The sequence below is a fragment of the Aphelocoma coerulescens genome, chromosome 8 (genome assembly GCF_041296385.1).
Source record: "Aphelocoma coerulescens isolate FSJ_1873_10779 chromosome 8, UR_Acoe_1.0, whole genome shotgun sequence".
NCBI lineage: Eukaryota > Metazoa > Chordata > Aves > Passeriformes > Corvidae > Aphelocoma > Aphelocoma coerulescens.
In genome coordinates this window covers 25,831,183-25,858,871 of record NC_091022.1, presented here as the reverse complement: position 1 = coordinate 25,858,871, position 27,689 = coordinate 25,831,183, and the positions used below count along the sequence as shown (strand labels likewise).

The 27,689-nt window shown below is 43.3% G+C and overlaps 1 protein-coding gene across 2 annotated transcripts in view; it reads left to right on the top strand.

The window, feature by feature from the left end:
* LOC138114193 (BEN domain-containing protein 5) overlaps positions 1–27,689 on the top strand; it is an 888,499-nt gene that overhangs the window by 679,604 nt on the left and 181,206 nt on the right. Inside the window, exons 2-3 of one of the 2 annotated variants that reach the window (XR_011152518.1) lie at positions 3,764–3,853; positions 3,949–7,462. Coding sequence is in view for 1 of the 2 variants with exons in the window: in XM_069023367.1 (XP_068879468.1) it covers positions 3,764–3,853 (90 nt within the window). In the remaining variant the exon portion in view is untranslated. Of the gene's footprint in view, positions 1–3,763; positions 3,854–3,948; positions 7,463–27,689 lie in introns of those variants that run through there. The other variant, XM_069023367.1, reaches the window with a different exon arrangement.

Sequence of the window (27,689 nt, the reverse complement as noted above, 5' to 3'; positions counted from 1 at the left end):
ATTTGCTAAAGCAGGTTAATGTGGTGGAGACGAGGCACTCGGGGCAGCGCTGACACCGCCGTTCGCTTTCGACACAGATGTTACAGCCCTGTTGGACACAGACGAGCCGAGGTGGCACAGAGGAGTGTAATGCAATAGAGTTGTTTTGATTTCCTCTGTGGAGTCTTTAACTCACAGGGTTTTGGATAAAAAATGCTGGCAACAGCCCACCTCGTACTGCAAAGTACCCGAGACAGGACAACAATATGGAATTCATTTGCAATGGATAACATTCCATTAAAATGTATGTGGGTATTTAAATCGAATCGTTATTCGGCCATATGTTTTTAGGGTAATGGATTTCCATGGATTAGAGCCTTCTGGTCTTCCAGAGATTGCAAGATTTTTCTAGTGATTTGCTTTTGAAGTCCTCTGCAAAGGAGTGAAATTCACTCCCAAGTTCTCCTGAAGGGCACCAGCCTAAAGGCTTTCTGGACCAGACTTCTAGGGTCAGACTCTCATCCTTAGTGCTACTTTGTGAACTTGAATCATTAGCTACATCATGGCTGCAAGACCTAGAGAAACCACAAATCTGCAGCCCAGTTCTGGTCTGACAAGGGAGCAGAAAACATTCTGGATGTTGAGGAGTGAAATTCTACCTCAATATTGTTATAGAACTCCATTTTGGTAGTGCAAATGGAATTCCATAAATTTAATATTTCTGCTTGAAATTTCTAGATACTTATCATTAAGCTGCTATATACAAATACTGTCACTTTCATGTTTTTATAGTAGCATAAAAATGAAAATTGAATGAAAATGGCTAAGTGAATTTCCTGCCTTCCCGTAAAGGTTTACAATTTGATCTGTCTCTTTGTAAGCAGAAAATGTTCTCTGTGCCACCCTGCTTTAGTTGCAGTAGTGTAATGTGCAACCAGGAGTGGAAATTGCTGGTTCCTGGGTGAGAGTTGGGGGAGTGATGCCAGTGGGGTTGCTTTAAGTGATTGACTTGAACATGCCACAGCTTTAGAGGGGAAGGAACGTGGTTTGAGGGCCAAACTGCACGGGTGATACTCAGAGTGAGAGATCCGAGCTGCTTGCTTGCAGCTAATGGAGCTTCTTTTCAGTATGACAATTGCTTGGTGCTGACCACCATTGTGGTATCTGGAGAGCCAGAACAGATGTTGAGGTTAGTGCTGTTTGTTCTGAATAGCACCTCAGATCTTCACAGCTTTGCTCAGGGGAATCCTCCTCTGAGCAGAGGCAGGATGGCAGTGGGTGAGCAGCAGGACATGAGGAACGCACAGTGACAGATTGTTTAGGTCTCAGTCATAAGTCAAGGCAGGTATTATCCATGCTCATGATAGTGGTAGCCATCAAAGGGAAAAGAAAATGTTAATTTCAATCTTCAAGATACTTTCAGGAACAGGAAATGAAAACAGAACCATTCCAGACATGTCTACTTTACTTTCTTTCCAAGGAAACCTGTTTTGTCTAAGAGTTTTGTTTCTAAGATTCCCTGCTGTGGCATTTAGAAGGGTAGAAGTGGTACCACAACAGATGATTTCTCTGCATTTCCACAAGTCTCAAAGCTGTGGCTAAGTGGAGTGTGCCTTTCTGTCATTTTGCCTAAGTGGTTTTGGCATCTACTAAGCAAAGCTATACACTTCTAATCTTCCTAGTTTTGATTGATCTTTTCAATCCTGAAGTAGAAAATAGGATGCATTTCTAATGTAATGTTTAAATTAAAATATGAAATGGTGTTTTGTAGTTTTTTAGTGGCTTAACCTTGGTTGGCAGCCAGATGCCCACCCAGCTGCTCCCTCTTATCCAGGACAAGGGGAGAAAACAAGGTGGAGAGGCTCATGGGTCAAGAGAAAGACAGGGATATCATTTACTGATTGCCATTGTGGGCAAAGCAGACTTGACTTGTGGGAATTTTAATTTATTGCCAATTAAAATAGACTTCCGTAGTGAAAATTATTGATTATAATAATGATTCTAATAACTTCTATGAAGCATAAATGACAACAATTTTTTAATTGAAAACAAACAAAGCCACTGAACACCCCAAACCCCAATCCTCTGTCCAAAAGATTCCTGACCAGGGTGCTGTTCTGGATCCAAAGGGTGGCAGTCATGTTGCTGAGCATCACATCTGTGCCGAGCCACATCCCTCTAATGTAATGCTGCTTTTCCAAGAGGGGAGGAAAACTCATCTCCTCTTGCAAAAGTGATCCCAGCCTTCTCCTTTTGTTCTTTAAAGTTGGTTTGCTGATTTATCTCCTTCCTCCCACACTACTTAATGTTAATGCAAATGGTGTGGGATGGTCATTGACTTCTAGATGATGGTGTTGTGCTCCTTTTTGCTGCCTCCCACTTTTCTTCTGCCAGCAGAATTGACCCCAACAGCTGCTGGGTTTGCAGAGACTTTCTTTCTTATATTTCTTTGCCTCTGGGGCTCAAAAACATCAGAGAATGGTGAAGCTGGTGTAAGAAAGAACAAACGAATGGCTGAGTTATAGGGAGAGCAGCTGCAGGACTTTGAGATGCTAAGGAAATAAAAGAAGAAACCTGCTGCAATTGTCTCCTGAGAACAGCAAAAATGTATTGATTGTTCCTATGGCTCCGTTAGGTGTGATGTGCCATGGGGAAAACTGAGCATTTCTAAGAATCTGGGAAGTTAAAAAAATTAACTAAGGTATGGTCTTTAGGGCTCTCACACATCTTTGAAAATAAAAGTCTAACTTAGGTAGATGTATTGCACACATATCCAAATTAAAATGGGGGGGAAAAGGAGCTTGGATTTAGTTTCCAGTCTGTAAACTTTGTACTTCAAAACAAAGATTTTAACTGTCTCTAGCAACAGGAGCCTGCTGTGATTAGCATTACCCCTGCTGTGTGTGTTCAGGTTGAGATAAGACATCTAACTGAGGGCCTCACCCCCTTATAGTCTTTAAAATTTCCAGAACCCATTTTGAAAGAGGATCATTTTTATTTGCTGTTTATTAAATGCAGTCACAGCACAAACAAAGGAAGGATCCTGCTTGACCCATGTAGTTTATGGCTGAAGCAGGCCAAATAGTGTGGTTTCAAAACTGAGGGATTAACCCATGTTAAGTTCAGTGTAGCTGGGATCTAAATCTGCCTTCCACCTACCTGTAATTTGAAGGGGAAATGGCACATTTTCATGCCCTCACTAAGGTTCCTGGATTTAATCTTGGTCTCTTTTGTATACTTTATTTTTTTTTTAACTTTTCTTTCAGTTAGGGCAGATACAGTCCCAAACACTTAACAGACTTTAAAAAAATCACCTCTAAATCCTCCAGAGCAAAGCCTAATAAATATAATTTGTAGCACTTTACCATTGCTTGGCACTGTTAAGGCTTTTACCAAGTGTAGTGCGGGGTGCAGTTGGCTTTACCTTGACTGGAGCCCCACTGCTATTCCTGTGGCCCAGGGGAACATTTGTCATGAGTGAGAGCACAATTACAATGCAGTTAAACTGGCTGCAGTAAATCTTGGGGTTTAAAAGGAGAGCTAAAGTTGTTGTTGCAGGTTTGGCTGCACGTCATTAGTCTTGCAGCCCTCGTGCAGCCTGGGAAGGAGACCTGGTGGCACTGCCTCTTTGGTTATGGATTGCGCTTGCTTGTAACATATGACCAATTTTAATAAAACTACGTGTTTTAAAAATTAACAGTTGCTTGTTTTTACATCTGGGGTGAAGTTTAAGGACCTTTATTTCTCTTTTTCTCTCTCTGTCCCCTGCCCTTTGCTGCTGCAGCAAACCTGCTTCCAGAGGCTGAACAGAAAGTGGTGTTCATCACTGCACGGGTCCATCCTGGGGAAACCCCCTCCTCCTTCGTCTGCCAAGGTGAGTGTCTGCACCAAGGTGGCAGATCCGGTGGCATCTGATCTCCTGCTGATGCACGTGTTTGGCTCTGAAAGGGGACTGAGCTCATGTGACAGATTTTTTCCACAGTGAGGATATCAGCAGAATCTCTCATCTAATACCAGCTGCTTGTCTTCTTTGAGGCTATGGGAATGGATTGTCTCCAAGTGTTGTGAATGTTTGCTGAACTTGGTCAGAATTGGGCTCTGAAGCTATTTGGGAAGAACGAGACGGTCACGCTCATATGCAATATATTTGTGTAAAGCTCCTTTCCTTAGAGCGTTTCCAGCCCATTTTCCTGGAGTTGGTTCTGTTAACTGCTTATTTTTTCTTGCTGTCTACTATCTCGAGCTTCTTTTCCATCACAAAGCAGTGACCCTAGTTCTCCAGTTGAATTCTAAGGGGCCTCTCTTTGTCTGAAGCTGCTTCTCTGAGGAACACAGCTCCCAGTGGCTAACAGCTGTTTCCTGCACAAAACATTCCTGCTAAAAATAGAAAGCAAATTGCCCAGCTTGTATTTATAAAGAGTTGTAAATCTCAGGCTTGTGGGTACAAATAAATAAATAACCCTGGCACGCCTTCATATAACTTCATTGTATAGGTCTGAAATATTGTACTTATGTATGTGGCTGTCTGCAGTGGTAAAGTGTTGACAGTGTAAATCAAAGTGGCTCCCTGGAGCCAGGGCAATTTGGTAATTCACTGCAGCAGCTTGGACCTGGCCCTGCTGAGCCAATGAGTTGCATCAATCAAGCATATGCAGAGTTTATTATGTTGTCTGCTCCTGATGCCACAGACTCGTTTGCCACTGGCCCTGCTGGTACCCAAAGACCTCGGTGGGAAGGGTCTGGCACAGGTTCGTGGTCTTCTCTGTGTGCTCCTCATCCTGGCAAGGTGCTGTGTCTGGCATCTCACTGAGGCAAAAGGTCAGCAGCTGCCCCTTCTGCTGCCCCAGCCCTGTGGGCTTTGCAGGACATTTTCCTTGCTGGCCTGGAGCAGCAAAGGTAAAACCCTTCCTCTAATAAAACAATATTTCAGACTGAGAGCAGGAAATCTCAGCGAGTTTCCCATCTCCTGCCGTGCCACAGTCAATGCAGGGCATTATAGCACACATGATGTTTGTTAATGAATATGGATTTTTAATTGGCTGCTTTGATTCTGTTTGTGGCTGCTGGCATAGCCCTGTGAAATGAAAGCTGAGGCATGCTGCTGAGGTGGTGCTTTGTAAATGATGTTATTTTATTTTGATAATGGAGAGTTTATTCAAAAGGGAAATAAAAAAGAAAAGGGGATGTGTAAAAGCGGGTGGCACGCTTAGCCTGATGAAACAGCTAGATAGAAGTCATGCTCTGATTGTCTCAGAGAAACTTTGTGCTTTGTAGGAAAAAAAGCAAAAACAAACAAAGAAAGCCCAAACAACAACAACAAAAAAAGGAAGGAAAGATAAGAAAAATAACAAGGAGGTATCAAGGTATCAGTCTTGGAGAAGCACATCTAAAACTTGCTGTGGCTGCAGTTATAGCACGTGCTTGACTCCTTTGGGAGTGCCTGGGTCCGCAGGCACTGGACTCTGCTCCGAGCCCCTGCCCTGTGCAGACAGAGCTGCCTCCTGTGTAGAATTAGCATCCAGACAAGCAGAAATATCAGACATTTCAAGGCCATTGCAGCATTGTTGCTAGCATTGCCAAATGTAAAATTGGGTGCTCGCTCTGTCTTTGGAAACTTTTGTGTGGGAGGATCAAAAGAAGGGATAAAAAAGATTCCTCTGGCAGTCAAGTTGAGGGCACACTTAGGAATTTTATTTCTGGAAGCTTTTTTGGCATAGTTAGGTGTTGCAGATTTTATATCCAGATGCCAGCTCAGTGCATATGGAACATGTCAGGATTACTTTTTTTCTTGGTGGAGAGGTTTTTTCTTGAATGTTTGATTATGCTCACCACCTGGAATATTAAGATCTGGAAACTGATCCCAAAGATTCCCCAGGAGCAAGCAGCATCTCGTGGAAGACCAGAGCTGTGGCTGCCCAGTCTTGGAGAATCAGTCCATAGGGGAATAGATAATGAGTTAAAAGTTTTATTTTTTGTTCTTCAAATTTTTCCAGTCTTCTCTAAAGCCTGAAGATGATATCTGACTCCTTACTCATTTTCCTACCTGTCTTTGAGCTGGCCAGGTCCCTTTCTGCCCTCTTTGGCCTGCTCTCTGCTAAAGGATTTTTAGCTGTGTACTCCAAACAAGAGCTACCTATTACACCCCCCATGTTTTTCTTGACTGGGCAAGGTGCCTGAGAAGCAAGTTTTCTAGCTTTAATTCATCAGGAGATGCTTGCTCTTGTCTTTTGATCCTTTGTCCTCCACTTTATGCACATATTGTACATCTAAGCAAGGATTTTGTGTTCTTGTAGGAAACAAAACTTGTCATCTCCTTGTTCAAAATTGTTTCTCTGTTATCCTTCTTCATACTCTACTATGAAGAATCCACTGCAAACTGAGTTTTGGATACAAATGCCCTTCATTTCTGCAAATGAGCAAGTATTTTAAACTTGGATACACATTTCTGTCACCTTCCAACTGTGGAGCGCTTGCAGCAGTAGCCAGACCTCCTCAGAATCATCAGGCACCTCATCCAGCAGTTACAAACAAATGCTGTAATATTTCACACATGGTGCAGCTGCTGAGCTGCAGTTCAGTTCCTTAAAAGGCAGACAAAACCCTGGAGGGCCTCTTCATAAAAAGATGGATGAAGAACCTTTTGTTTCTGTTTTGCTCTTTTAAGAGTTACTTCAATGGTTGGCCTTTTTAGGAAGTTTTCCTGATGGTTCTTAACTGCTTGTGGTGGAGCTCAGGGCTGGAGGCCCAGTCACCAGAGAATATAATCAATATATTCACATGAGTACTTTCCACATCCAAAGAATGGTGGTGTTCTCTTCAGATGGTGATGGTCACCATGAACATTGATGTTTGTACCACTTTCAGGGATGAACAAATTGGAGTAGGGTCCAGGATTAAGAGGATTTGTTTTCACTTTGCTTTTGTAGACCATTTTTTAACCAACTGGAATCACTGCTGCTCGTGGAGGGCTTTTGTAGTGAGCACAAAGAAGTGCAAATTCATCTTACATCCTGAACTCACCTCTCTTGGGCTGTTCAGATTTCTGAGGGATCTTTCTGAAGTTGTGGATTTAGATTATTTTCCTTTCTTAGCTACTTTTCCTCATTTTTCACTCCCCACAGTATTTAAGAGAGTGTGTGCTGTTTTCTTTTCCATACTTTACTGTAAGGCAAATAGACTAACTCTTACAGACGTCAGGTAACAGTGTGCACTAATGTGTGTAAGGTCTATGCAAGCCTCTCCCCTCTAAACACTGGCCATAAACCACCTTTCAAAAGGCTTGGATTTTAGCCAAGATCTGACAATAGGAGTATTTTTAGCCCCCAATATTCTCAGAGTCTTGTTTTCTTTCCTATGTTTGCTAGACTTTAGTTTCTTTGTGGGAGAAAAGCAACTGTCACTCACTATTCACATACATGGAAAGTTGTGGAAGACACTCCTATGTTTAAGTTTATCCTGTATGCTTTTGCCAGCAGTCAGTAATTCCAAGGTTAAATATGTCTAGCTCTACCAAGACATGTCTTTTACTTATTGATTTAGCATGTTCTATTAGTAGGATGTAATTTGTTGATTTGCCAGTGTGGCATTCACTGTGCCTTCTAAATGCAGAAATGAAAATTTGTACTCTCAGCCTCTAATAGGGTTTTCCAGGCTGGGATGCCAGAATGGAAAGCCCAGTGCAAGACAGAAGGGAGAGGGATCCCACAGCTGGGTTTGCAGATGCTGAGCTTCTTGGGCTAAGTGTAATTTGACCTGGAGCTGACCTTGAAACTTATGGGCTGAAAAGGGAATAGCCATTAAAAAGAAAATATAAGAAAAACAGACACCTGGGACTCTTTTCCATAAGAAACAGAGCAGAAATTACTTTTCAATCAATCTTTTTTTCTTTATAGCTGCTTAAATGAATGCTCCCTCTTGCTTCACCTTAAATCAGATGATATGAAATGTAGAAACAGATTACACTGGGCAAGGTCTCTTGATTTTCTGTTTGCATTCTTGATCTGTGCTTTTAACCCTCAACCTCTTGCCAGCAGAGGGCAGGGAATAAAAAAGTCTGAAAACTTTTGTACAAATTTCGATTCTAAGTTTAAGGAAGGGGATAGAAGGCAACAGACTGCCTGAAAAAACGTCTCCCACCAGCTGTCTCTCAAGTTCTGATGTTGCACAATAACCCACTGGGCTAGTGGGTAATTGAACTTGCTCTCTGTGTCACCAAGATGCTCCAGGTGCTATGAAGGATTTAAGTCCTGGACAGATTCCAAAGTGGCCTCTTAGAATGGTTTTCTAGTTCATTTCATGGAGACAGTGCCTCCAAATTCTTTGAATTTGATCCTGCAGGAAACCTGAAAGAGTTAGCAAGGGACTGAAGTTGCTGCTATAGAATAAATGTCACTTGGGTGGGAGTTTCTTTGTTGTGTTATGGGGTTTGCTTGTTTTGTTTTGTTATTTGTTTGGGATTTTGTAGTTTTTATTTCTTATGGGAAACGCAGTCATAAGTGTGAGAAGGATCCTTTTGAAGCCTGTTTCTTCTACTTGGAATTTTACCCAAACTCTGTCTTTTCTTATGGAGAAAGAGGAGGAATATACTGTCAGGGTTAAAAGCTGCTTTTCTGTTTATTTTAGTAAGCATAAATCTTTTGAGCATTAGGACATAAGTGATAGTAACTGAAGGCCAGGGCAGGCTTTACATGCAAGCATAAATTCAGTCTTTACATGTGAAAAGAACCTTTTTGAAGTCGCAGAGGTGATGACCTTGCTTAGCTGTCTCCAGGGTATAAATTACTCCTGAAGGAGAGAAACGTGAGTTCTGTAGCCATTGGTGTAAGATGCTTCTGGTAGCAGCAGCTGTACTGGAAAAAAAAGCATGGCACCTGGAAATTCCTGTTGTGGTATTGGGTCCTCAGAAGCTTGGGGACATCATCTGCCAGATTTCCTATCAGACTGAATGTGCATCTGAATAAATGCATGGCTTGCACCTCACTTTATCTGTTTTGTTCTTCTCTCTAGCAAGCCAATCCATCTTTGTTTCCAAGCTATGCTTCCTACCAGAGGAGGAAACAAAATACTATTCCATGGGGAATAGGAAACTTATAAATGCATGTTTGTTACATTACTGTCAAGTCTCACTTCTGTCTTCTGTGCCAAATGAAAGAGACTGGAAGCAAACACTTATGCTGTCCTGGCTACTTCTAGACTCCCAGTCAGTGGGTGCTTCCATATTGTATAAAGGCTTAGTCTGCAGTTCCTCTTTGGATGTGTTCATAATGCATCTCTGGGTGCAGGAGGGGACTCTGCCTTGGCCGTGTAGCCAAGGGGTGAGTGCTGCTCTCCAGTGCAGGAATGCCCTTTTGGGGGCCTTTTCCAGTGTTTCTCTTTGTGGGCTGCATTGTTAAGACTGAAGAGAACTGAACAACACAAAAGCTCCACTTTAAGGGTATTTTTTTATACTCTCTTTCCACCCCAAAGGTACAAAGACACAAAGATTCCATTCCCTTTCAATACTTATTGTATCCTATACAAATCTTTTCTGGCTGCTATCCATAGGAAAGCGCATCTCCTAGTGCAGAGTTCCACCCTGCAGGTGACTGCTCGTGGTCAAAAGAAGAGCAGAATCTTTCCATAGAATGAATGGTGCTCTGCACCCAGACAATGATATGCATAAGTTGTGTCAGGAGGGGGTGGGAACACTCCTGTGCTTCCAGGAGCAGCGTAGCACTTGGAAGCAGAGAGGGAACGTGGTGAGCAGGAGCTGCAGTTCATGGTCTCTTTTACAGGAGTTCAGGAAACCGAATTATGAGAAGCAAACAAAGGCAACAGAATCCAACCTTAAAATGAGCTGCAGGGCTCTCAGAGCTGTTAAATTGCATTCATCCTTCCCACCAAGGTCTTTTTTTCTTTAAGTGCACAGCTCCTAAGCTTTAATACAAAGGGAAACACACTCTCCCTGACTTCTAAAGCAACATGAAAAACACTATTGTCTGTCCCTTGTAAATCTCCTGGATGGGATTTTAGTGTGAAGTATCCCAGGAGAGAGAAAGGTTGTTCTGAGAATAATAAAACATCCATATTGGAGTAATGGAAATGAAAGCTGCTTTTAAAATCGTGTTGATGTAAATAGACTGTTAGAGGGGTTCCTGCTACCAGTGTGACATTGGCTGTTACAAGACAGCAGAGGCTTTGCATCAATCCACTGTGGTGTCAGGCAGGCACGGGAGGTTATACACCTGGGTGCCTGAGCTGGAGGAAATTTATAATGAGTTGAAATTTCTCTGGCTATAGAGTTATGTGATTCACTCCCTTACAATGTGTTTTCTGGAACTCCTGCACAGAAGAGAAGGCGTGATGGTGCAGGGTGTGGACGGGGACTGTGCATGGGCTGGGTGTTGCTGTCTGCAACAGCAGAGAAATCCCCAGAGCTCTGGAGACCTGAGCTGGCCCCAAGGGAGGAGTTGTGTCATCTGTGGCTGTTGAGGGGCTGAGACATCTCTCCCCACCAACAGCAGATGTTGCTGTCCCACCTCTTCCATTCAATCTGCAGAAGCAGGAACAGAAAGTTGGCCTGGTCAGGCAGGCTCACCCCTCCCCAACCCGGCCCCGTGTGCTCATCTTCCTGTCCCAGTAGGAGGAGTGGATCAGCACTGACTCCTTGTTCCTGGGACAGCAAGGTCAGATCTGCCTGTGCAGCTAAGAGATGTCAAGTGGCTTTGGTTTGGTTTGCCCTTTGCTCAGAGCAAGCCTTTGACTACCTCTGCTTAACTAATGCTCTTTACAGTAATCACCGGGCTAAAGAAACCCTTGGTCTTCAAGGGGGAGAAAGGTTTCACTGTACAACAGCAGGCAAATTTGTTTTGTCTCCATGGGAGATTGCCCAATTAATGTCTTGAACATCCTGGTTTTGTAATGTTTCTTGACTGCTCATACTTTCGGATAACATTGGCTTAAAGATCATTTCCTTCCAGCCCTACCAACCTGCCTCTAGGGCACAGCACATCGTATTTGTACACACTGTGGCACTTCGCTGATGTCTGAGGCTAGGAAAAAGAGAAAATATTGATTCACCTGGACTTCATGATCACTTGGCTTTCACTGATATGGCCTGTTTTTCCCACTAGAGATTGCAGCCTGAGTGGATTCTGAAGAAGCCTATCCACGTCTGCCTGGTTATCAGGGCTTTTTTCTGTGTTTATTGCTCTGTATGGCCACAGGCAGCAAGTTCTACACTTTTAGGGAGCAGTATTACTCCTAGATACTGGATCTTCTCTGGGCCAGGGCACGAAATAAATATGCAAACTCAGGCCAAAGATGTAAAAACCACAGGAAGTTTGGGGGTGTCTTTAGCTCTCATTTGCATGGCGCTGTTTGTAATGGCAAGGAAAGGGCTCTGATGAGTGACCATTGTTGCCATCAAGGAATCAAAGTTGAGACGAGCCCTTTCAGCCAGTGCAGCAGTGTGTGAGAGCTGTGCTGATCAAGCTGCAGGTCAGGATTCACAAGTAGGAATCTCTTCTAGTTTTTATACTTTAAGCCCTTGCCGTTCTTCTTCAGTAGTGTCCCAGCTCTTCCTCACAACTGATATTAATCTTGCTGGTCTATTGTTTCCAGCTTTGTCTTCTGACCCTTTGTTCTTTGCCTGCCCTGGCTGGGTTCAGCTGAATTGATATTTTTGTGGTTTTTGGTTTTTTTTGGGGTTTTTTTTTGTGTTTTTAGTCCTTTTGTCTCCAAGGTGCCCTGCACTTTCCTTCCTGCTCCTTCTGCTTTGCTCTGAGGAGCCAGCATTCATGTGTGACTGGGACTTGGCCACTGCAAACTTTCCTTTGACAGAGGGCACTCGGATTAAATTTTCCCTGTGTCCCTGCACAGATTGCTCACGTGCTCCTTGGGTGCCTGTTGCATTGTGTATAAGAGCCACGTCACCCTGACTTCTCCAGCTTACAGAGAAAAGGATGTAAATCTTGTTTGGAGGGCAAGAAGAAGGGACTTGGGATGAAAGCAGGCTTCTGCCCCTGACAACAGCCCTTTAGAGGTTGGCTCTGCTCTTTCAATGCAGTCTGGCTTCTCTGGGCTTTGAGGATGGAGAGAAAGGGTAATGGGGCACATTCATTCCCAGTCCAGCTTAATTTTAAGAGGAAATGTAGGCACAAGTTGTTTTGCTGGGACCCTAATGCAGGGGCAAACTTCTATTAAACACTTTGTAGGCAGGAGGGATAAATTTTAGAGGAGGTTTGAGCAGTGGCAAAGAGCCCTCTAAAAAGTCACTCTCCCCAGGAAGGTTGGTTCCTTAGTGACTGATGTCACCCCTAAGTGGCAATTTCCAGATGTGCCCTATAATGTTAGTTCAAGGGTCAAATTTCTTATTACATGTTCAACAAATGGTAACACGCTCCTTGTATCTGTGCCCTGACTTGGAGGTTATGGTTTTAGTCTTTGCTGCTGCTAAATGTAAAAGATAATTGGGGATGGATGAAAAGCAATTAATTTGTATTATTTTTTCTAATGCCACTGGTTTTCAAAGAGTGCTTTATTATAAATTTCATACAAGCCCACTTATTTTTCTCCTCTTTTCTCTTTCTCTCTTTTTTTTTCTTATTTCCCTACATTTTTGTCACCTTATCACTGATGGAAAAAAACGTGGTGGGGAAGGGTAAGAACAAAATAAGGCAAAGATCTGTGGTCAGGTAAAAAAAGAGGAGAGGAAAAGTCTGTAGGTCTTCTTGTGTGAAACTTTGTTTGAAATTATCAAAGTTTACTTCAAGATTTTTAGCCAGTGGTACAATGTGTAGGCAAAACATCACAAAGATGGATGTGCTTTACATTACTGGCAAGCATAAGCCACATCTTTGGGTGACTACAGGACAGCTGTGACACAATGACAACAGGGCAAGTGCTGGTTCACCACGGCCTCCACCTACCCAAAAGGAGCATCAGTGAGCATTTTCAATTTTTATAGTTATTAAAGTTTGACTGCTGTGGTGACTTTGGTATGACACTGATCAGCTTGGTGTCCTGTTCCCTGACAAACACTTGTGCTTGGTGTCATAACAGCAAAGAGAGAACAGCAAGATGCCCAATTCCCTGGTACAGGAGAAGCCATTCAGCCTCGCTGAGCTTTATCTGCCTTCCATCAAATGGGACATGATCTGTCACAGAGTCAGGAGCAGAGCTGAAAAATGCTGTGACCCAGCCTCGGCCCAGGTGCCATCTTCTAAAAGCTGTGTGTGTGTCACTCATTCCTTGGGAGAAGCAGGGAACAGAGCTGGAAACCTGTTGGAACTGCTCCCCGAATTCCCTGCAGGAGGGTTGCCTGCCCTGGAGACAGCAGATCACTGGGATCTCAGTTTGCCCACGGTGTTCTGTGGCCCCTCTCCCTTCTGAAATCTGGATCCTTCATGCAGTAAAAGGGACTGTTTATTAAAGTTAAATTTACCTTTAAGATCTTAAAATTCAATCTGACTGTTCAAGGGAGAAAGTGAGACAGTCCTCGCCCCTGGTTACACATGAACTCTCATTTTTCTTCCTGGCAATGTTCCTAATGGCCAAGGATATGAGGGAAAGTAGCACCTTGACATCAGCTGGTGTGGTCACAGTGCTGCCAGAGTTTAAACCCATCATTGCAAAGTGCTTGGGGACAGCTTCTGTCTGGGGCTTGCTGGCACTTGAGATTTCATTTGCATCTGAGGCAGACTGTGAATGTAGAGTGCAATAGAACATTTCTCCAGCAATTCTTATTCTGTAACAAGAGCATCTTATTCCTTCTTAGTTTAATATGCTTCAAAGTAGATTTTGCAGTAAGACTGTCTCCAAACAGAATTCTTTAGGAAATGGTGGGGTTTTTTAGCTGCTTCTTCCTAAAACAGCAACAACAAACCCTGTCCATCCTTGGAGAACTCCTGAAATTTGTATCCTTCTGACTTTCCTCCCTCCTGCTCCCCAGATGGAAACATGTACTTCTATACCCTCCTGGAGAATTTCACCTCTTCACAAGGAGAGATGTCACTTGCTTGTGGTGGCCCTACTCATGTGGGGAAATATTGCTGATTATTTCCTTTCCAGCACTAATTACCATCACCTTTAGGATCTGCAGTGCAGCTTCATTTTCACAGCAAAATTTTCTCTGGAGTGGAGGTAGGGCCATATTTTGCTGCTTAACAGCCAGGAGCACATCTGCACTGACAGCGAGTGACCCTAATTTATTTCTGTGGAGCTTTTTCTTCCCTGGATGTCACGCAGTGTAAATAAAAGAACAGATCCATCTCCACTGACGAGGGGCAGAGCAGAGCTTTTGCAATTTCTTTCTTCATGTAGAGACATGGCCATTTTTTTTATTCTTCTATAAGACAAAAAAATAAACCACAGGGAAAAAAGCTTTTTCCTGCTGGAGCCTAGTGCACGCAGCTATCCAACAAGTCCCCTCCAGTACTACTGAAAGCAACTTGCAGATACACAACTTTCATCTCTGAGTCAAGGGGAGGAAGCTCAGATGCAGCCAGCATTTTCTTGACCATCAGATCTTCCCTGAGGATTTGGTTTCTGTTTAATTAGTCACTCCTTTTATCTTCGGGGATTTTTTTGGTTTTTGTGGGTTATTTTTGTTGTTGTTGTTGGTTTTGGTTTTTGGTTTTTTTTTTTTTTTTGTTTGGTTTTTTTTTCTTTTCCTCTAGTTACCCAGAAGCAGCTCAGGTGTTGCATACAGTCCTTGCTTTATTTGCATGTCGAGACTGAAGGAACAGACTTTGCTGTGCAAATGGATTTCCGTGTTTCATTTCAGTTTTAACTATCCTTTGACACTGATGACAACAGCTCAGCCTCTCCTGCCTTGATACCTTCTGTCAAGAGGGAAATGGATACAGATCTACTTTAGTCTGGTTTTGCTTATGTAGTACTTTTGGATGTCTTTGAGGAGCAAACCCAGAGTGAGCAGAACGCTCCCACTGGCTTCAGGGGACAGTTATCCACCTCTCAGGAAGTTGATGCCACTCAGCAGTGATGCCTTTCTCATGCCCAGAAGGTGACCACAGCAGAGTGTAAAACAGCTCTTTATTGAATTAACAGGATTCTCTCTCAGATTCTGGAATCTGATGGTTGTCCACCTTAGAGCTGCTGCCTTACTGGTGTCCCCAGCCTTGCATTGTGCCTGCAGACTTTGTGCCCTGCTTTGCCACAGAGGAGCCTCGCAGGTGCCTTTGCCTCACTGGGAAGAGGCGAAACTGCCTTGTACCTTTTCCAGTAGATTTGAACGGAAGGACAGGAAAATCCTATAACAGTGAAGCAGTATAACCTGCAAACCCAGTAAAGTGGAAATCAATGAAGCAGCCAAAAAGTGCCATTACAGCTGGCTTAGTGTAAGTTCTCGTGTATCAAGAGTTACAAGGCGATCACGTCGTTCGTCCCCGCAGGGGAAATGAGGGCAAATGGCTGTGCAGGTTCCTGCCAGACTGAGCTGTCAGCTGCTGTTGGATGAACGTATGGATGTGCCACATATGAGTGGCAAAGCCACATCTCCAGCAGAAGTGAACAGCAGGGGTTCAGTCCTGAGGAGGGGACACCTCAGCTCTTCCCTTTAGCTGAGTGGATTAAAGTTCTGAGCTGAAGCACAAGAAAGAGTTTCTTTCCCACATTCCAGTTTTGTTCTGAGTCCTGTACCTGTTATCCTCTGGAGATCCAGAGCAGTAGGGGCACCACATCAGCCGTGGGGGCACCCCATGTGCTCTTGCTCCTTCCCTGCAATATGTGTTCCACTTTCATCCTGGCAGTGGGTGGCACCAGGAGTCTTTCCTGCTGAGGAGCCCACTTGTGGCCAGGAGCAAATGTCTGCAGCTCATTAAAAGTAAAGGTAAATTAATAGAGATACCCCCAGTGTACTCTCCCAACCCCCTACAGGTGAAGGGAACTGGAAAGGATAGTTGTGAATGAGTGACGTTCTGCAGGGCCCCTCTGCTCTCTGTGTGTGCCTGCCTCATCCAAGCCTCTTGCCTCTGGGTCTTTGCTTGGCTGAGCAACATGTTTGCAGATGCTGGAAACCATTTTTAGAATGTGTTTAAAAATACATATTTTTCATTTCTTCCCTCGTATTATTTATGTAATGCCCTTTTCCTTTTTCACTGTGTATTAGATTTTCATATGTAAATGTATTCTCCGTCTGCCTCCAGAGAAATCCACCTTCTGCCTTCTCAGCTTACAGCACATTCTTTGCTTGGGCTAATCTATCCATCTTCTGACTTCTGTAGTTCTTGTTGCGACCACAGTTAATGCTCTGAGACTCAGAGCACAGTGTAGCTGCTGCTTGTGTTTACTGTGCCTGCACAGCAGCACTCTGTGGCAGGTCCAAGGATAAAACTACTCTATCCCCCCACTCCCAGTGCCCACCTTTGGTGAACCAAGCACACTGAAATCCCAAAGTTCCTGATTCCCAAAGAAAGGCACTGCTGCCAGGTTATGAAAAGGTTACTCTGGCAATATAGGAAGTGCTCAGAGTCCTGGGGAAACAATTCAGCAAAAGGCTTGGAAGGAGAAGGTTCATCTTCTTTGGCTATTCCTTGCAACTTTTAGTGGATTCCCAAGTAGAATTAAGACTGCTTAGTCCTCCTTGTGTCCATCAAAGTGTATTTTTATCACTTTTATAGCTCTGCTGGGAATCTTTTCCCCAGTGCAGGCAACTTTGGAACATTTACACATGTGGTGCAGCCTTCTTGTTGGCCCTGGAAATGTTTCTGACCTCCACGTCTCCAGCTGTCATGATAGGGAAGAAAGCAGTCATCTTCCAGGCCCTGGGGAGCTCAGCCTGGTCCTGGGTAAAGCAGCAACACTGTAATGATGCAGCTTCTCTTTTTCCCTTGCAAGACCCTTACAGCTCTAAATAGAAAACTGGAGAATGAAGTGATTTTCTGTTTCTGGTTTTTACCTCCTTGCTGGTGCTGTGTGAGCTGTTGGTGGACGGCTGAAACTCCCCTTCAGGGCGTGGTGAAAAGCCTGGTGTTTCGTGAGTCGATGAGGATAGCAGGAAACAGTGCAAGGATGCCTGAGTTAATTCTGCCAGGGCACATGCCTGCTTGACTCTGGCTCATGAATTCTGGATTTTACTCCCCTTGTGTTTATTTTTCCCCTCTTTGCAATCAAGCCTCTGTTCTGGGTTGTCTCTTGTCTTGCACATCAGGGAAGGTGGAATCTTCTGCATATTACTGTTCCGCTCTAAGGCTGAAACCATAGCTGTGTTTAGCATTAGTTAATTGTGTAAAAATTGAGGGCCATAATGCAGTGAATATTTTTCGAGCTGTCTGGGGGACTCACACTCGTGGGAAGGATGGACTTTGAATAATAATGACCAGGCACATCATATTCTGAGGTAACATCTTGAGAATGATTCTGATAAATCCCAAGCAATTCATTAATGAAACGAGATCGTCTGATCCTTGCAGTGTTTCTCCAGGAGCCCTTTTGTTTTTTCCCAGGAGGAAAAGAGGCATTATCCAGGGGGTATTGGTAGGCTAATTTTGATGCAAAGAGAACTCCAAGCTCCTTAAAGCATATTAAGAAAATTTGAGAAAGGAAAGCCAGCCAACAAAGCCACCCACACAGTCTGTGCTGTGCACTGAATTTAGGAACCCTTTGGGCAATCCTGCAGCAGCAGCTGTGTGCTCCCGCCAATCCCTCCTCTCTTTGTCAGCCTGACAGGTTCTTTCAACTCAATTCCACAGGTCTTTGCTGTTGCATCTTCTGCTGGAGAACTGCACAGCTGCCCCTGGGCCTGGGGAGATTAGTTTGTGGTTTAACAAGTGACATCAGCCATCAGGGTAATTAAGGGCTGAGGTAGGGGCTCTTCACTGCAGAGGGCAGGAGACAGACTGCTTCCCTCTGTGCAGGTTTGCACTTTTTACCAGACAAATCCAGCCCTGGCCTCATTCTGTTCTTCTGTACTAGTCTAGTCCTTTGAAGCTTGTGGGTATCCCATGGCTGCAAGGAGCAGGAGAGGCAGAAACCATGAAATAAAGGGAGAGATGAACCCGATGTTCCAGCTGGGCTCGCGGTGCTGCTGGAGAGAGCACGAGCCCCATGCACTCCGAGCTGCAGTGGAATGAGGGAAATGGTGCCACTAACACCCTACTTCTGCTCTGAACACGTGTTCAAGCAGCCTGCTGCTGCTATAAACACCCAGCTTGAATCTAGTGGGTTTTTTCCATTGTTCTATGTCTTTTCCTGAAGACTGAAAAGATCCACAGTGCAATTCAATGGCATCAAAATGAGTCCTGAGGCCGTAAGTTGCTGGGTCCAACAAATAAGAGGAAGGGTCAAACTGTTTGGTTCCTTGGGGTCTTCAGCTGTTAAGCTGCCAAAGCATCAGAACAAATCTTAAGGCATGTTAGAAGACAGTTTTATCAGAACAAGATTACATAAACATGACCTAGGTGATCCTTTGTAACAAGATAATTTGTGTGGTCTCATCATCTACTAAAGTCTGCTTAGTAAAGTTATATTTTTTCAGGCTTTTCAGACTGGATCAGGCTTAGGGTAGAATAAAGTAGCTAGAGAATTTTGAAGTAGCAACTAGACTTGTCCTCACAAAATGCTTAACTGTCTCTTTTTTTTTTTTTTTTTGGCTGACAATTTTAACAGGCAAAATTAAAAGCCACATTTTACTCTCTCCAGGTAATCCTGTGAGGTTTTGAGAGCACTTGGTTTGTGGAACACTTTCAGTGCTCCTTGACTTTGTTTGGAAGAAAACAGCAGAAGTGAGAGTGCTCAAGGCTGCAGTTCTGAACTGACCAGCAGCACTGGTTGTCTCTGTCACCAAAAGTCTTTCCATCTTGACCTCTACAGGGCTAATTTTTAGAAAGTGCTTGCCTTTAGGGAAGAGTGGGCTGGAGATGGACTGTCAGTGGCACAAATCTTGCTAGTGACAGCTGAGTGAGAACAGAAAAGTGTCAGAATTTTACTCAACACCTAGCATTTTGCGGCCACTTGCCATGTTTCCAGGTGCAGTCGGCTCCAATGAGCTTTCATGAGTTTGTTTGGAAAATCCATCTGCTGGGTTTGGCCCCAGAGATGCCAGTTTTGCTGCCCTGCAAATCTGGCCATTGCTATATCAAGTTGAACACACTAAAATAGCAGACTCTGGTAGCAACTTGCCAAAAATCAGCAGTGCTAGAGACCAAGATCAGGCATTCTGGCTCCTGGTTCCACATCCCAGTCACTGGGAATGCCAACTTTAATTATGTTTTACTGGCAATGTATATCTATATCTTTTCAGCACTGAACTGGGATGTTGTGCTCCAGCCAAGCACCAGCAGTCACATATCCTTCAAAGCAGATGTGAATCTTTTTATGAGGAAAGAGCAACAGCTCATAAAAATACATAGGAAATCCCAAACACTCATCACTTAGCAACTTTCTACACTGAACTGATTGTACTTGTAGACTGTTGATTTTTGGCTGACTATTCCAGTCACATCCATTTCACTACATATTCTCCCTGTTTGAAATGCATCTGGAGCGTCAGGGTCTGGAACACTTTGGTGTTCTGAGGCCTTGTTTGCATGGTTTAAATGTAGAAGTTTCACAAAAATAGTAGGATAGTGCACAAGAAAGGCAGTGGTGGGAATGTACCTCCTTTATGTGGAATATCCATGATAAATTTGAAGGTTTCCATCCCAGTCAGGCCTCTCCAATCAGCAGACACATGAAAATGGGAAACAAGGTCTGCCTGTGGTATCATATGGTCCATCTTCTTACCCAGTAGTCCCAGAATGTTTTACCATGGCACAGTTTTCCCAAACCTTCATGGAAGTTGCAATCGTAATAGATGTCAGATGTCATTTGAGGCTGTAACGGCAGAAGTGTCTCCTGTATCCTTACAATGGTGTCAGAAGGATTTTTATCACTATATAATTCTGGAAAGCAGTTGAAATGTTTAGGTACCAGAATGGTCAGAGTCTTATTTCATTGTAGCACAACAGGCACTCACTGTCCCCACTCCCTGTGACCTGCTGATGTGTTTAGAGAGGGCTGCCACACACTTGTGGTCCTCCACCAGAGACTTCAGTCCCCTCAGTTAGATCATGACATGCAAAAGAAGAGATCTGGGAAACCTGGAGGGGTGGAGATGTTGGCTGGGATGCCCTGACTTGGGTCAGTGACTGACAGAGCAGTTTCCTCTCTCATACTGAGAGACCCCATCTGGGAGGTTCCTGACTGCTGTTCCCACTGCTTCACATGGATTTATGTTCCAGCCACACCGAATTCCAGATTAATTTTTTGTGGAACACTGTGCTAACTGGAGGAGGGAGGGAATGGTCAGGAATGATGGGGTTTTTTAAATCTTCTTTAGATCAATTACTGTCTGTGCTTACCATGCACATTAAAACTGGAGAAAATCCATTGTGCCTTGCTCTGCCATTTGAACTATTTGTTGCCAGTCATTCTCAATTCCTTTGTGTGCAGCCCCTCCAGCAGAAGCATGGTTTTCTCTGGAGCTGACATTAGCACTGTTCCACTGGGCTGGCAAAATGCGGTGAGGATTGTGTTCCCTGGGAGACTGGCTGTTTTCCATTTATTTCACTGCTCTGGAAACAGGCCTAGCTGTAATGGCCTAACATATCTTAAAATGGGAAAATTACTAATTCAAGTCAGTGAGCATATTTTCATTTTAAAAGAGTAACAAATTAAATAAACTCCCTGCATTTTGCATTTGAGACCTCAGTGTTTCATCTGCTGTAATCTAATTCACCCATTCATTTCCTGCACATTCATTTTATCCCATTATTTGAGATTTCCTTTGCTTTTAATCCTGTGTTTTGAAGAGACCAAGAGTTACAGCAGAGAATAGATGAGAGACTAAACGGTAAATAAAAGAACAAACATGCTGTAATATAGCTTGATGTGTTTCTAATCAATCTGCTTATTGCAGCTGGATCCTTAGTTAGGTGTGCAACATTTCTGTCTCAAGTTGATTAAAACTTCTTTAAAAATAGGTGAAGTGGGGCTCTGTGAACAATTCACAAGATACTCACTGTTGGTTTAGTTTTTGGTTGGGGCTTTTTTTTGTTGTTGTTGGGGTTTTTTTTTTACTATAGCAATGATGGTTGCAGGTTTAAAAAAAACCTGAAATGACCATGGGGACCTAAAGCCTTTTTTTGGGGTGCTTTCAACCAACCAAACTCATGCAATGAGATCTCAGTTAGCACTGAAATATTTACCTCTCTAGCTGGGGACAAATTGCTGTGTGATCAGAAGGTTTGGTACTCCAAGAGAATCAATCAGCCCTTCTCTTTCTGTGCCCTTCAGAAATAATGTAGCCAGGGATGTCCTTCCTAGAGCTGTCTCACCTGCCTTGGTTGGCTCTGATGTATTTTGTCGTGGGCAATCATTGTTTAGTTGCTGTCTCCCTTGAGAGCTCCTGTCCACAGGAACCACGGGGGAAAATTGTTCACTCCTCTGCATTTTCAAAAAGCTTGATTGTTTTTCATCATGTGGCACCCGCAGGCCTGTGCAGGTCCCCTCTGAGCCTTTCCTGGGGGAAGTTTAAATGAAGTCTGAACATCAGCAGAGGAAGCAGGAGAAGAGTCTGACCTGAAAAGTGGGGTCTGATGGATGCTCACTAAGGTTTTGCACAAGGTGCTGCATCCCTCTGGGAGCAAGCACGCTCGCCCTCGTTTTCCTTGCACTTGGGCGTGCTGAGGATGGCCAGAGAGGGGGTTCATGGTAAACAGACACTGTCCTGGATCTTCCCAGTCTCCTTGATTGCAGAAACTACTCAGAGAGAGGCATATGCACGCAGATATACATCAGGTTTGGCATTCAGAAACTGATGACATAATTCAGGCATCAAATTTTCCTTCAACACCCTAAGCAGGTGCCTGTTTCAGTTTTGCAGTGCTTCTTCACCAGCCATATTAGGTTTTTCTAATTTTGATGAAATAAACCTTGGTTTTGCTATGGATTCCAAAGGGACCTTTGGAAAGATAAAGCAACCTATTAATAAAGGATTCAAAATCTAGATATTCTTTCATAGATGTATATTCGTTCATATATATATATTCTTTCACATATATATAGCATCCATGTGTTCACCCTTGTTCACCCCTTCCCCTGCCCAAGAAACATGTTTCTAAAAAAGTGTGAAATACTACAAATAGAACACATTTGGGTTTGCCAGTCTGTTTTTCCACATTAGGAGGAGGAGCAGAACTGTAAAAATGGGCAGAGCCAGCATCCATGATGGTCCCGTGCATATGGACCCCTCTGTGATGATCTTTTGTGGGAATAATTTTGGTGACAGCATGATGTTAGATCGTATCAATAACCTCACTATGAGTCAGCTCTGCTCCTTTATCACCCTCCACATGCTTTTACACTTTTCCTTGTTTTTGTGCTGAATATGGAAGCACTTCAAGCTAAGGCATTATTGGACCATTCCTGCCTGTTGGGCTCTGCTGGGGGCTGCACTGAAGGAGCAGATGTGCTTTCTCTGGAGCCCACTCTGGCACAGCATTGCTGTGACCTGTGCTGGGCAGGGTTCAAGGGGAGTGTGACCCCTTTCCCACCACGCTGGGGTGGACAAGAGGGTCCATCTGTCTTTTTCATGTTTTGTTGTTTTGGATGATGGTTTTTTCCTGCAGTCCCATGAGAGAGGGCAGAGGCTGAACAGATGAGGGCCCTGTTGCTGAAGGAGAGTCACTTCATAGGCAAATGGTGACACAGTGATGACTTGCTGTCATTTATTCTATGACTTGTACTTGTTCTTTGGAGACAGAATATTTTAACTGCTTGGCCATTATCACCTGATGTTTTTATTCACCATCACACTAAAGAAAACCTCTCCAGAAAGCCCAATCCCATATTTTTGCTTTCTTACTCTCCACTAAAACATAACTCTGGTGTCATTCACATTGGATTTAGTCTCCTTTAACAGTATATTTCAATAGTTTCATATGAGCATAAGAATTTGGGACTCCTTTCCATTTGTTTTTCAGTGAATATATCCTATGGCTGTTAGAGCCCAATTGTCACATTCCCTTTAACCTGCAGGCTGTGGTGAGCTGACTGACTGAAGCATACTGGCAGCTCCTCAGCATTAGAAATGGGTCTGAAAACATAAATCACTTCTGTTTTGGCATATACTAGATACAGTGCAGGGTATGTTTGCATTAGCAGTTGCCATATTGCATTAGGATCTGTGCTGATTAGATTTTCACTAATAGGACCAGGGCAAACGTATTATATAGTTGCACAATTAAATATATTGTCAGACTGAGGGTGAAAGGATGGAGTAATGGAAAAAACAGGGGATAAGACAGGCTTTTCTTTGGAAGGAGCAAATGTGGAGAGGTCATGTTAGAGCCAGCAGGAAGTTTAAACAGAGTTTAAGGAGGTTGATTGAGGAAATGTCTTGACAGAACAGTGGAAATGACACGTTATGGAAGAGGGAATGATTAACTTGCTTGGCAAGAACCAGCAGACAATCTGAGCTGGATTGGGGTGGGTGCAGAGATGCCACAGGACCTAACGTTGGAGCAGATGAGAGGTGCTGAGCTGCAGAAGGCAAGAGAAATTTGAAAAAGTGGATTCAGCCTTGAGAAAGAATAATGATAAGGAAGTGACTCAGAGTAGAAGGGGTTTGGTCCAGATTTGGTGCAGTTTCAGTGAAACTGGGTTTACCAAGAAAGCAGTTTTTCAACAGTCTGACATTTCCAAGTCAATGTGGCTGGGTCTCTAGTACTTGCAGTTGTTGAGTATTGCTTTCCCTTTTCCTTGTTTTCAGTTCTTTCCTTGCTTTCACTTGCAACTATCAAAAGCTCCTTGAAGTTAATGTAAAGACTTTGGTGGATTTTTAGTGGACTATGAATAAGCCTCTTCTTTTGTCATGGCTGAATGCTGATTTCTGAGCTGTTCTGTTCCAGGCAGTATCTATAATTGCATGTTATTATTTGAAATATAAAGATTTTAATTGCTTTCCAGAAAGCTTGAGAGGAAAATAATCCATATTGTTTTGCTTCTTTTAATTGGAGAACTTTTCCACACTGTAATGTGTCTCAGTAGGCCCATTCCATCAGGTTCTCCATTTTATTTTGAAGTTTCTTGAAGAGCTAATACTTCATTATTGGGCTTTTTCCTTGATCTCCAGCCACAGAGGTTTGTTTTTTTAAATAATGCTTATTTTTCATATCTGATGTGACTGATTCAGATTGGATTATTTCCTTTGACCCAAACTGGGGCTGTAGTTCGAAGATCCAACCAATCTGTGGGCAGCCCTTTTTTCTTTAATAGCAGACTAATTGGCAGACCAATTAATCTGCTCATCTGTGAAAAGAAAATTTATAGCAATAAGTAGTTCTATTTCCAGAAGTCATTCTCTAAAGTAACATTACAGTGGCCTTGTTTACTTCATGCCCTGCAACATGATCCAGTGCTTCAACAGTAGCACAGGTCAATTAGTGGACAAATTAAGCAATTATTAGCCACTAACAAGGGTGACTGGCATCATTACCCTTCCTGTTTACCAGCAAACTGTTATTTTAATACAAAGATCAACAAATAAATTAGGGCATCTGTTGTATTGCCATGTCTGCCTTGAAGTAAATGATATTAAATGGGCTTTGGTTGCTGCCAAATTCTTAACCCTGGCCTAATGAGATACACTGATATGTCTCTTGCTGATTACAGAAGCTGTAAAATTTAGTTTGTATTGATTTATTAACAGGAGGACCAAGTTCTCTGCAATGGTATCTTTCTTTTTTAGTAGTCTGAATCTGTCTTTTTATTTTAAACATTATTGATCCAGACTGTTTCAGACAGTCCAGAACTGTTGGGTTCCTCTGAAAGACAAAGCTATTTCCTTATTGTGTCGATTATTTGGATACTTACAATAATTTTAAGGTGAGGTTTCTATATGTAAATGTATGCTTTTATCTGATGTTTCTCTCATGCTCCTGCTGCTACTTCCAGGTTAGAATTCTGAGAGTTATTTTTAACTCTTCCTTTGCATTTTTACAATGGGGTAAGGCTTCTTCAGGTTTAATTGACTGTCTCCTCAGTAAGAAAATCAAGTAAACCTCTTTTTGATGGGTAACTTGGCTGCAGCAGCCCTGGTAGATTGGTGTGCCTGGGGAAATGCTGGGTCTTGTTTGTCACCACGCTCTGGGTGTCAAAGGTCAGGCTCTTTTAGCTGGGTGCAGCAGGGAATCAGGCAGAGTAGAGCATCACCCATTGCATGTTTATGTGCAGCCTTCCACACCACAGCATGCTCTCCTTGGTCAGGGAGTAGTAATTGCCTGTTGAAGCTGAAAACTGCAGCTTCCTGTTGCCAAGATGCTCCTGCCAAGATCTGTGAGTGAGGCTGCATCAATAACAGGGGCAAAATGAGCAGAAGCTGGACAAGCCTCTTCACTGGCACAGTGACAGCCACAGCAAAGCCCTGAGAGTCTGGGCTCTTGTGTCACACTGGGTGCAGTCCTCTTACCCCAGAGGTATTCACAGTCCTCCCTGCTGCATGAGGAGCTGTGGCATGTGCCTGCCTGGTGCTCTGCCAAGGCCTTTGGTGAAGTGATGATCCACAATGCACACGATGCGATATTTACGCTGGCTTTATTTCAGCTTGAAGGGTCTTACCCAACCAAGGATAAAATTTGTTCTGGACACACTGATTTCTGAATAATTAACTCCTCCAAAACACAAACTGATGTGATGTTTGAGTCTAGTTGAGTCTAGTTGCAATCTCTTTCAAACTAAAACCAGCACGGTGTCTTGACAAACCACGGACCAAGTGAGGGGTTGTTTCCCTTTAAGTGATTTGGAGCCCACCAGGTGTGCATACTGTGGATTATGTTTCACACACTGCCAGGAAACAGTCAGAGCAGCAGTTTAACATAGCTAAGCTTTTCGTGTTTGCATACAGTTAGGAAATCTGGTTATTCAGGATCCAACTGTGTCCCCGTCGTTCCTTCGTGTTCTTGCTGTTGGGTAATGAGCAGAAGTCACAACACCAGCCAAAAAGCAGATCGATGTTTGGTTTCCTTCATTGAGAGGAGGTAATTGCAGGAACGTTTCCTGAGAAATATAATTATGTATATGCTAATTTTCCTCAGAAATTCAGGTTTAGTTTCTTCTCAAGTGGAAGACCTGGTTACAGAAAGTTCCTCTCTCCTCTTCAGGATAAGTCACTGAGACATGAAAAATTGCTGATGTTTAGAGTCAACTATTCCTTGATAATCTCAGACATTTCAGAAGCCTCATTTTTCTCCACGTGCCTAAGCAAATTAGAATTCATTTCAACAGCAGCATAGGTTCAGATTTACTGGTATTTGAAATACAAAGTGGGCCTCAAGAAATTAGCTAAATGAAGGAGTTGTGCAGAATGTGAGATTTTGGTCTCATCTTTAATGTATGTTTCAGCCAAGCTGTAAACAAGTGCATTTAACCTGGCATGAACGCGGGGTTTAGGGGCTTTTTTTAATACTTTGATTGAATCACAAAAAATCAGGTCTGAAGTCAGCTAGTTAGCCCAGGCCATCTCTTCTATGCTGAATTGTTGCTTGTTAAAGCTATTCCCTAAGGCTTTACCCTGTCCAGTGTTAAATGTTTCTGATGATGGGATTCCACTCTTACCCTGGAGAGACAATTCCACACTCTAATAGAGCTCACCATTAGTGAAATTTTACTGATGAGCAGCCTTAATTTTTCTCTGCTTAATTTTATCCTGTTACTAGACCGTAGTGATTGATTTATTCTGGGGAAATTCAGTAAATGGTTCCTGCTTCACAGGATGGACCTTACAATAAATAGCAAATTGTCATGACCTGTCTGTGGGTGTCCTGAGATTACACAGGAACTCAATTTATCTCAACATTAATTCCCTGGAAGCTATTTCTGTCAGTACCAACTCAGTGAGGGATAAGCAGTGAATTTAACTGCCAGATTCCTGTCTCCTGCCCCAGCAGCAGCCCTGGGCTGAGGCAATGTTTGGTGGCTCCCCAAGCACGAGGCCAAGAGGAAGGAGCTCCTGCAGGCTCTGGTGTGCTGTGATGCACCCAAAGGAAGGGCATTTAGGATCTGCTTCCCTGTCACTTGCCACATTAAAGAAGTTGATGAGCTGGAGTTAGTTCCTCCTGGTTTTTAGGACTGTAAAATAAGTGATGAATATGTCCTTATAAATTCCAGTCCACCAGAGGCACAATATCCCTGTGCCCAGCGCAGATATTATGTAACTCTCCCAATTTTTGTGAGGCATTTTACACCTCTCTATACATGCAGATGATATGAAACCTGTGTTCACACGTCAAGGGTAGGTCTGGGTGTATGCTGAAATGAATTTGAGGTGGCTCTGCTCAACAAATTGCCTCTCACACAGTGAGCTGCAGTGTGAGCAGGCTGTCTGTGTGAAGTATCTTCATTTCTCCTCTTAGGAGGAGAAAGGTTTGGTTGTAGTGGCTCAGCTGATGAGCTGATGAGCAGTAACTTCTCCCTCTGTGGAAACTCAGCAGTGTCTGGTAATGAAGCCATGGTGTACTTGCATTCTGAGGACAGATTAAGGTATTCCTCCTTAAAGTTCTTGGAGTTTTAAGCAGGTGGAAGGTGCTACGTGATTGTAAGTGGTTTGCTCTGTTGAAGCAGGAGCAGTGCCAGGAGGAATCATCATTCTAATCTTTTCTATGTGAAATTTCAAGTAGATCTCTGGAAATCATTGATGTCATGGACACCTCCCCTTCAAACTCTTTTTTTTTCAT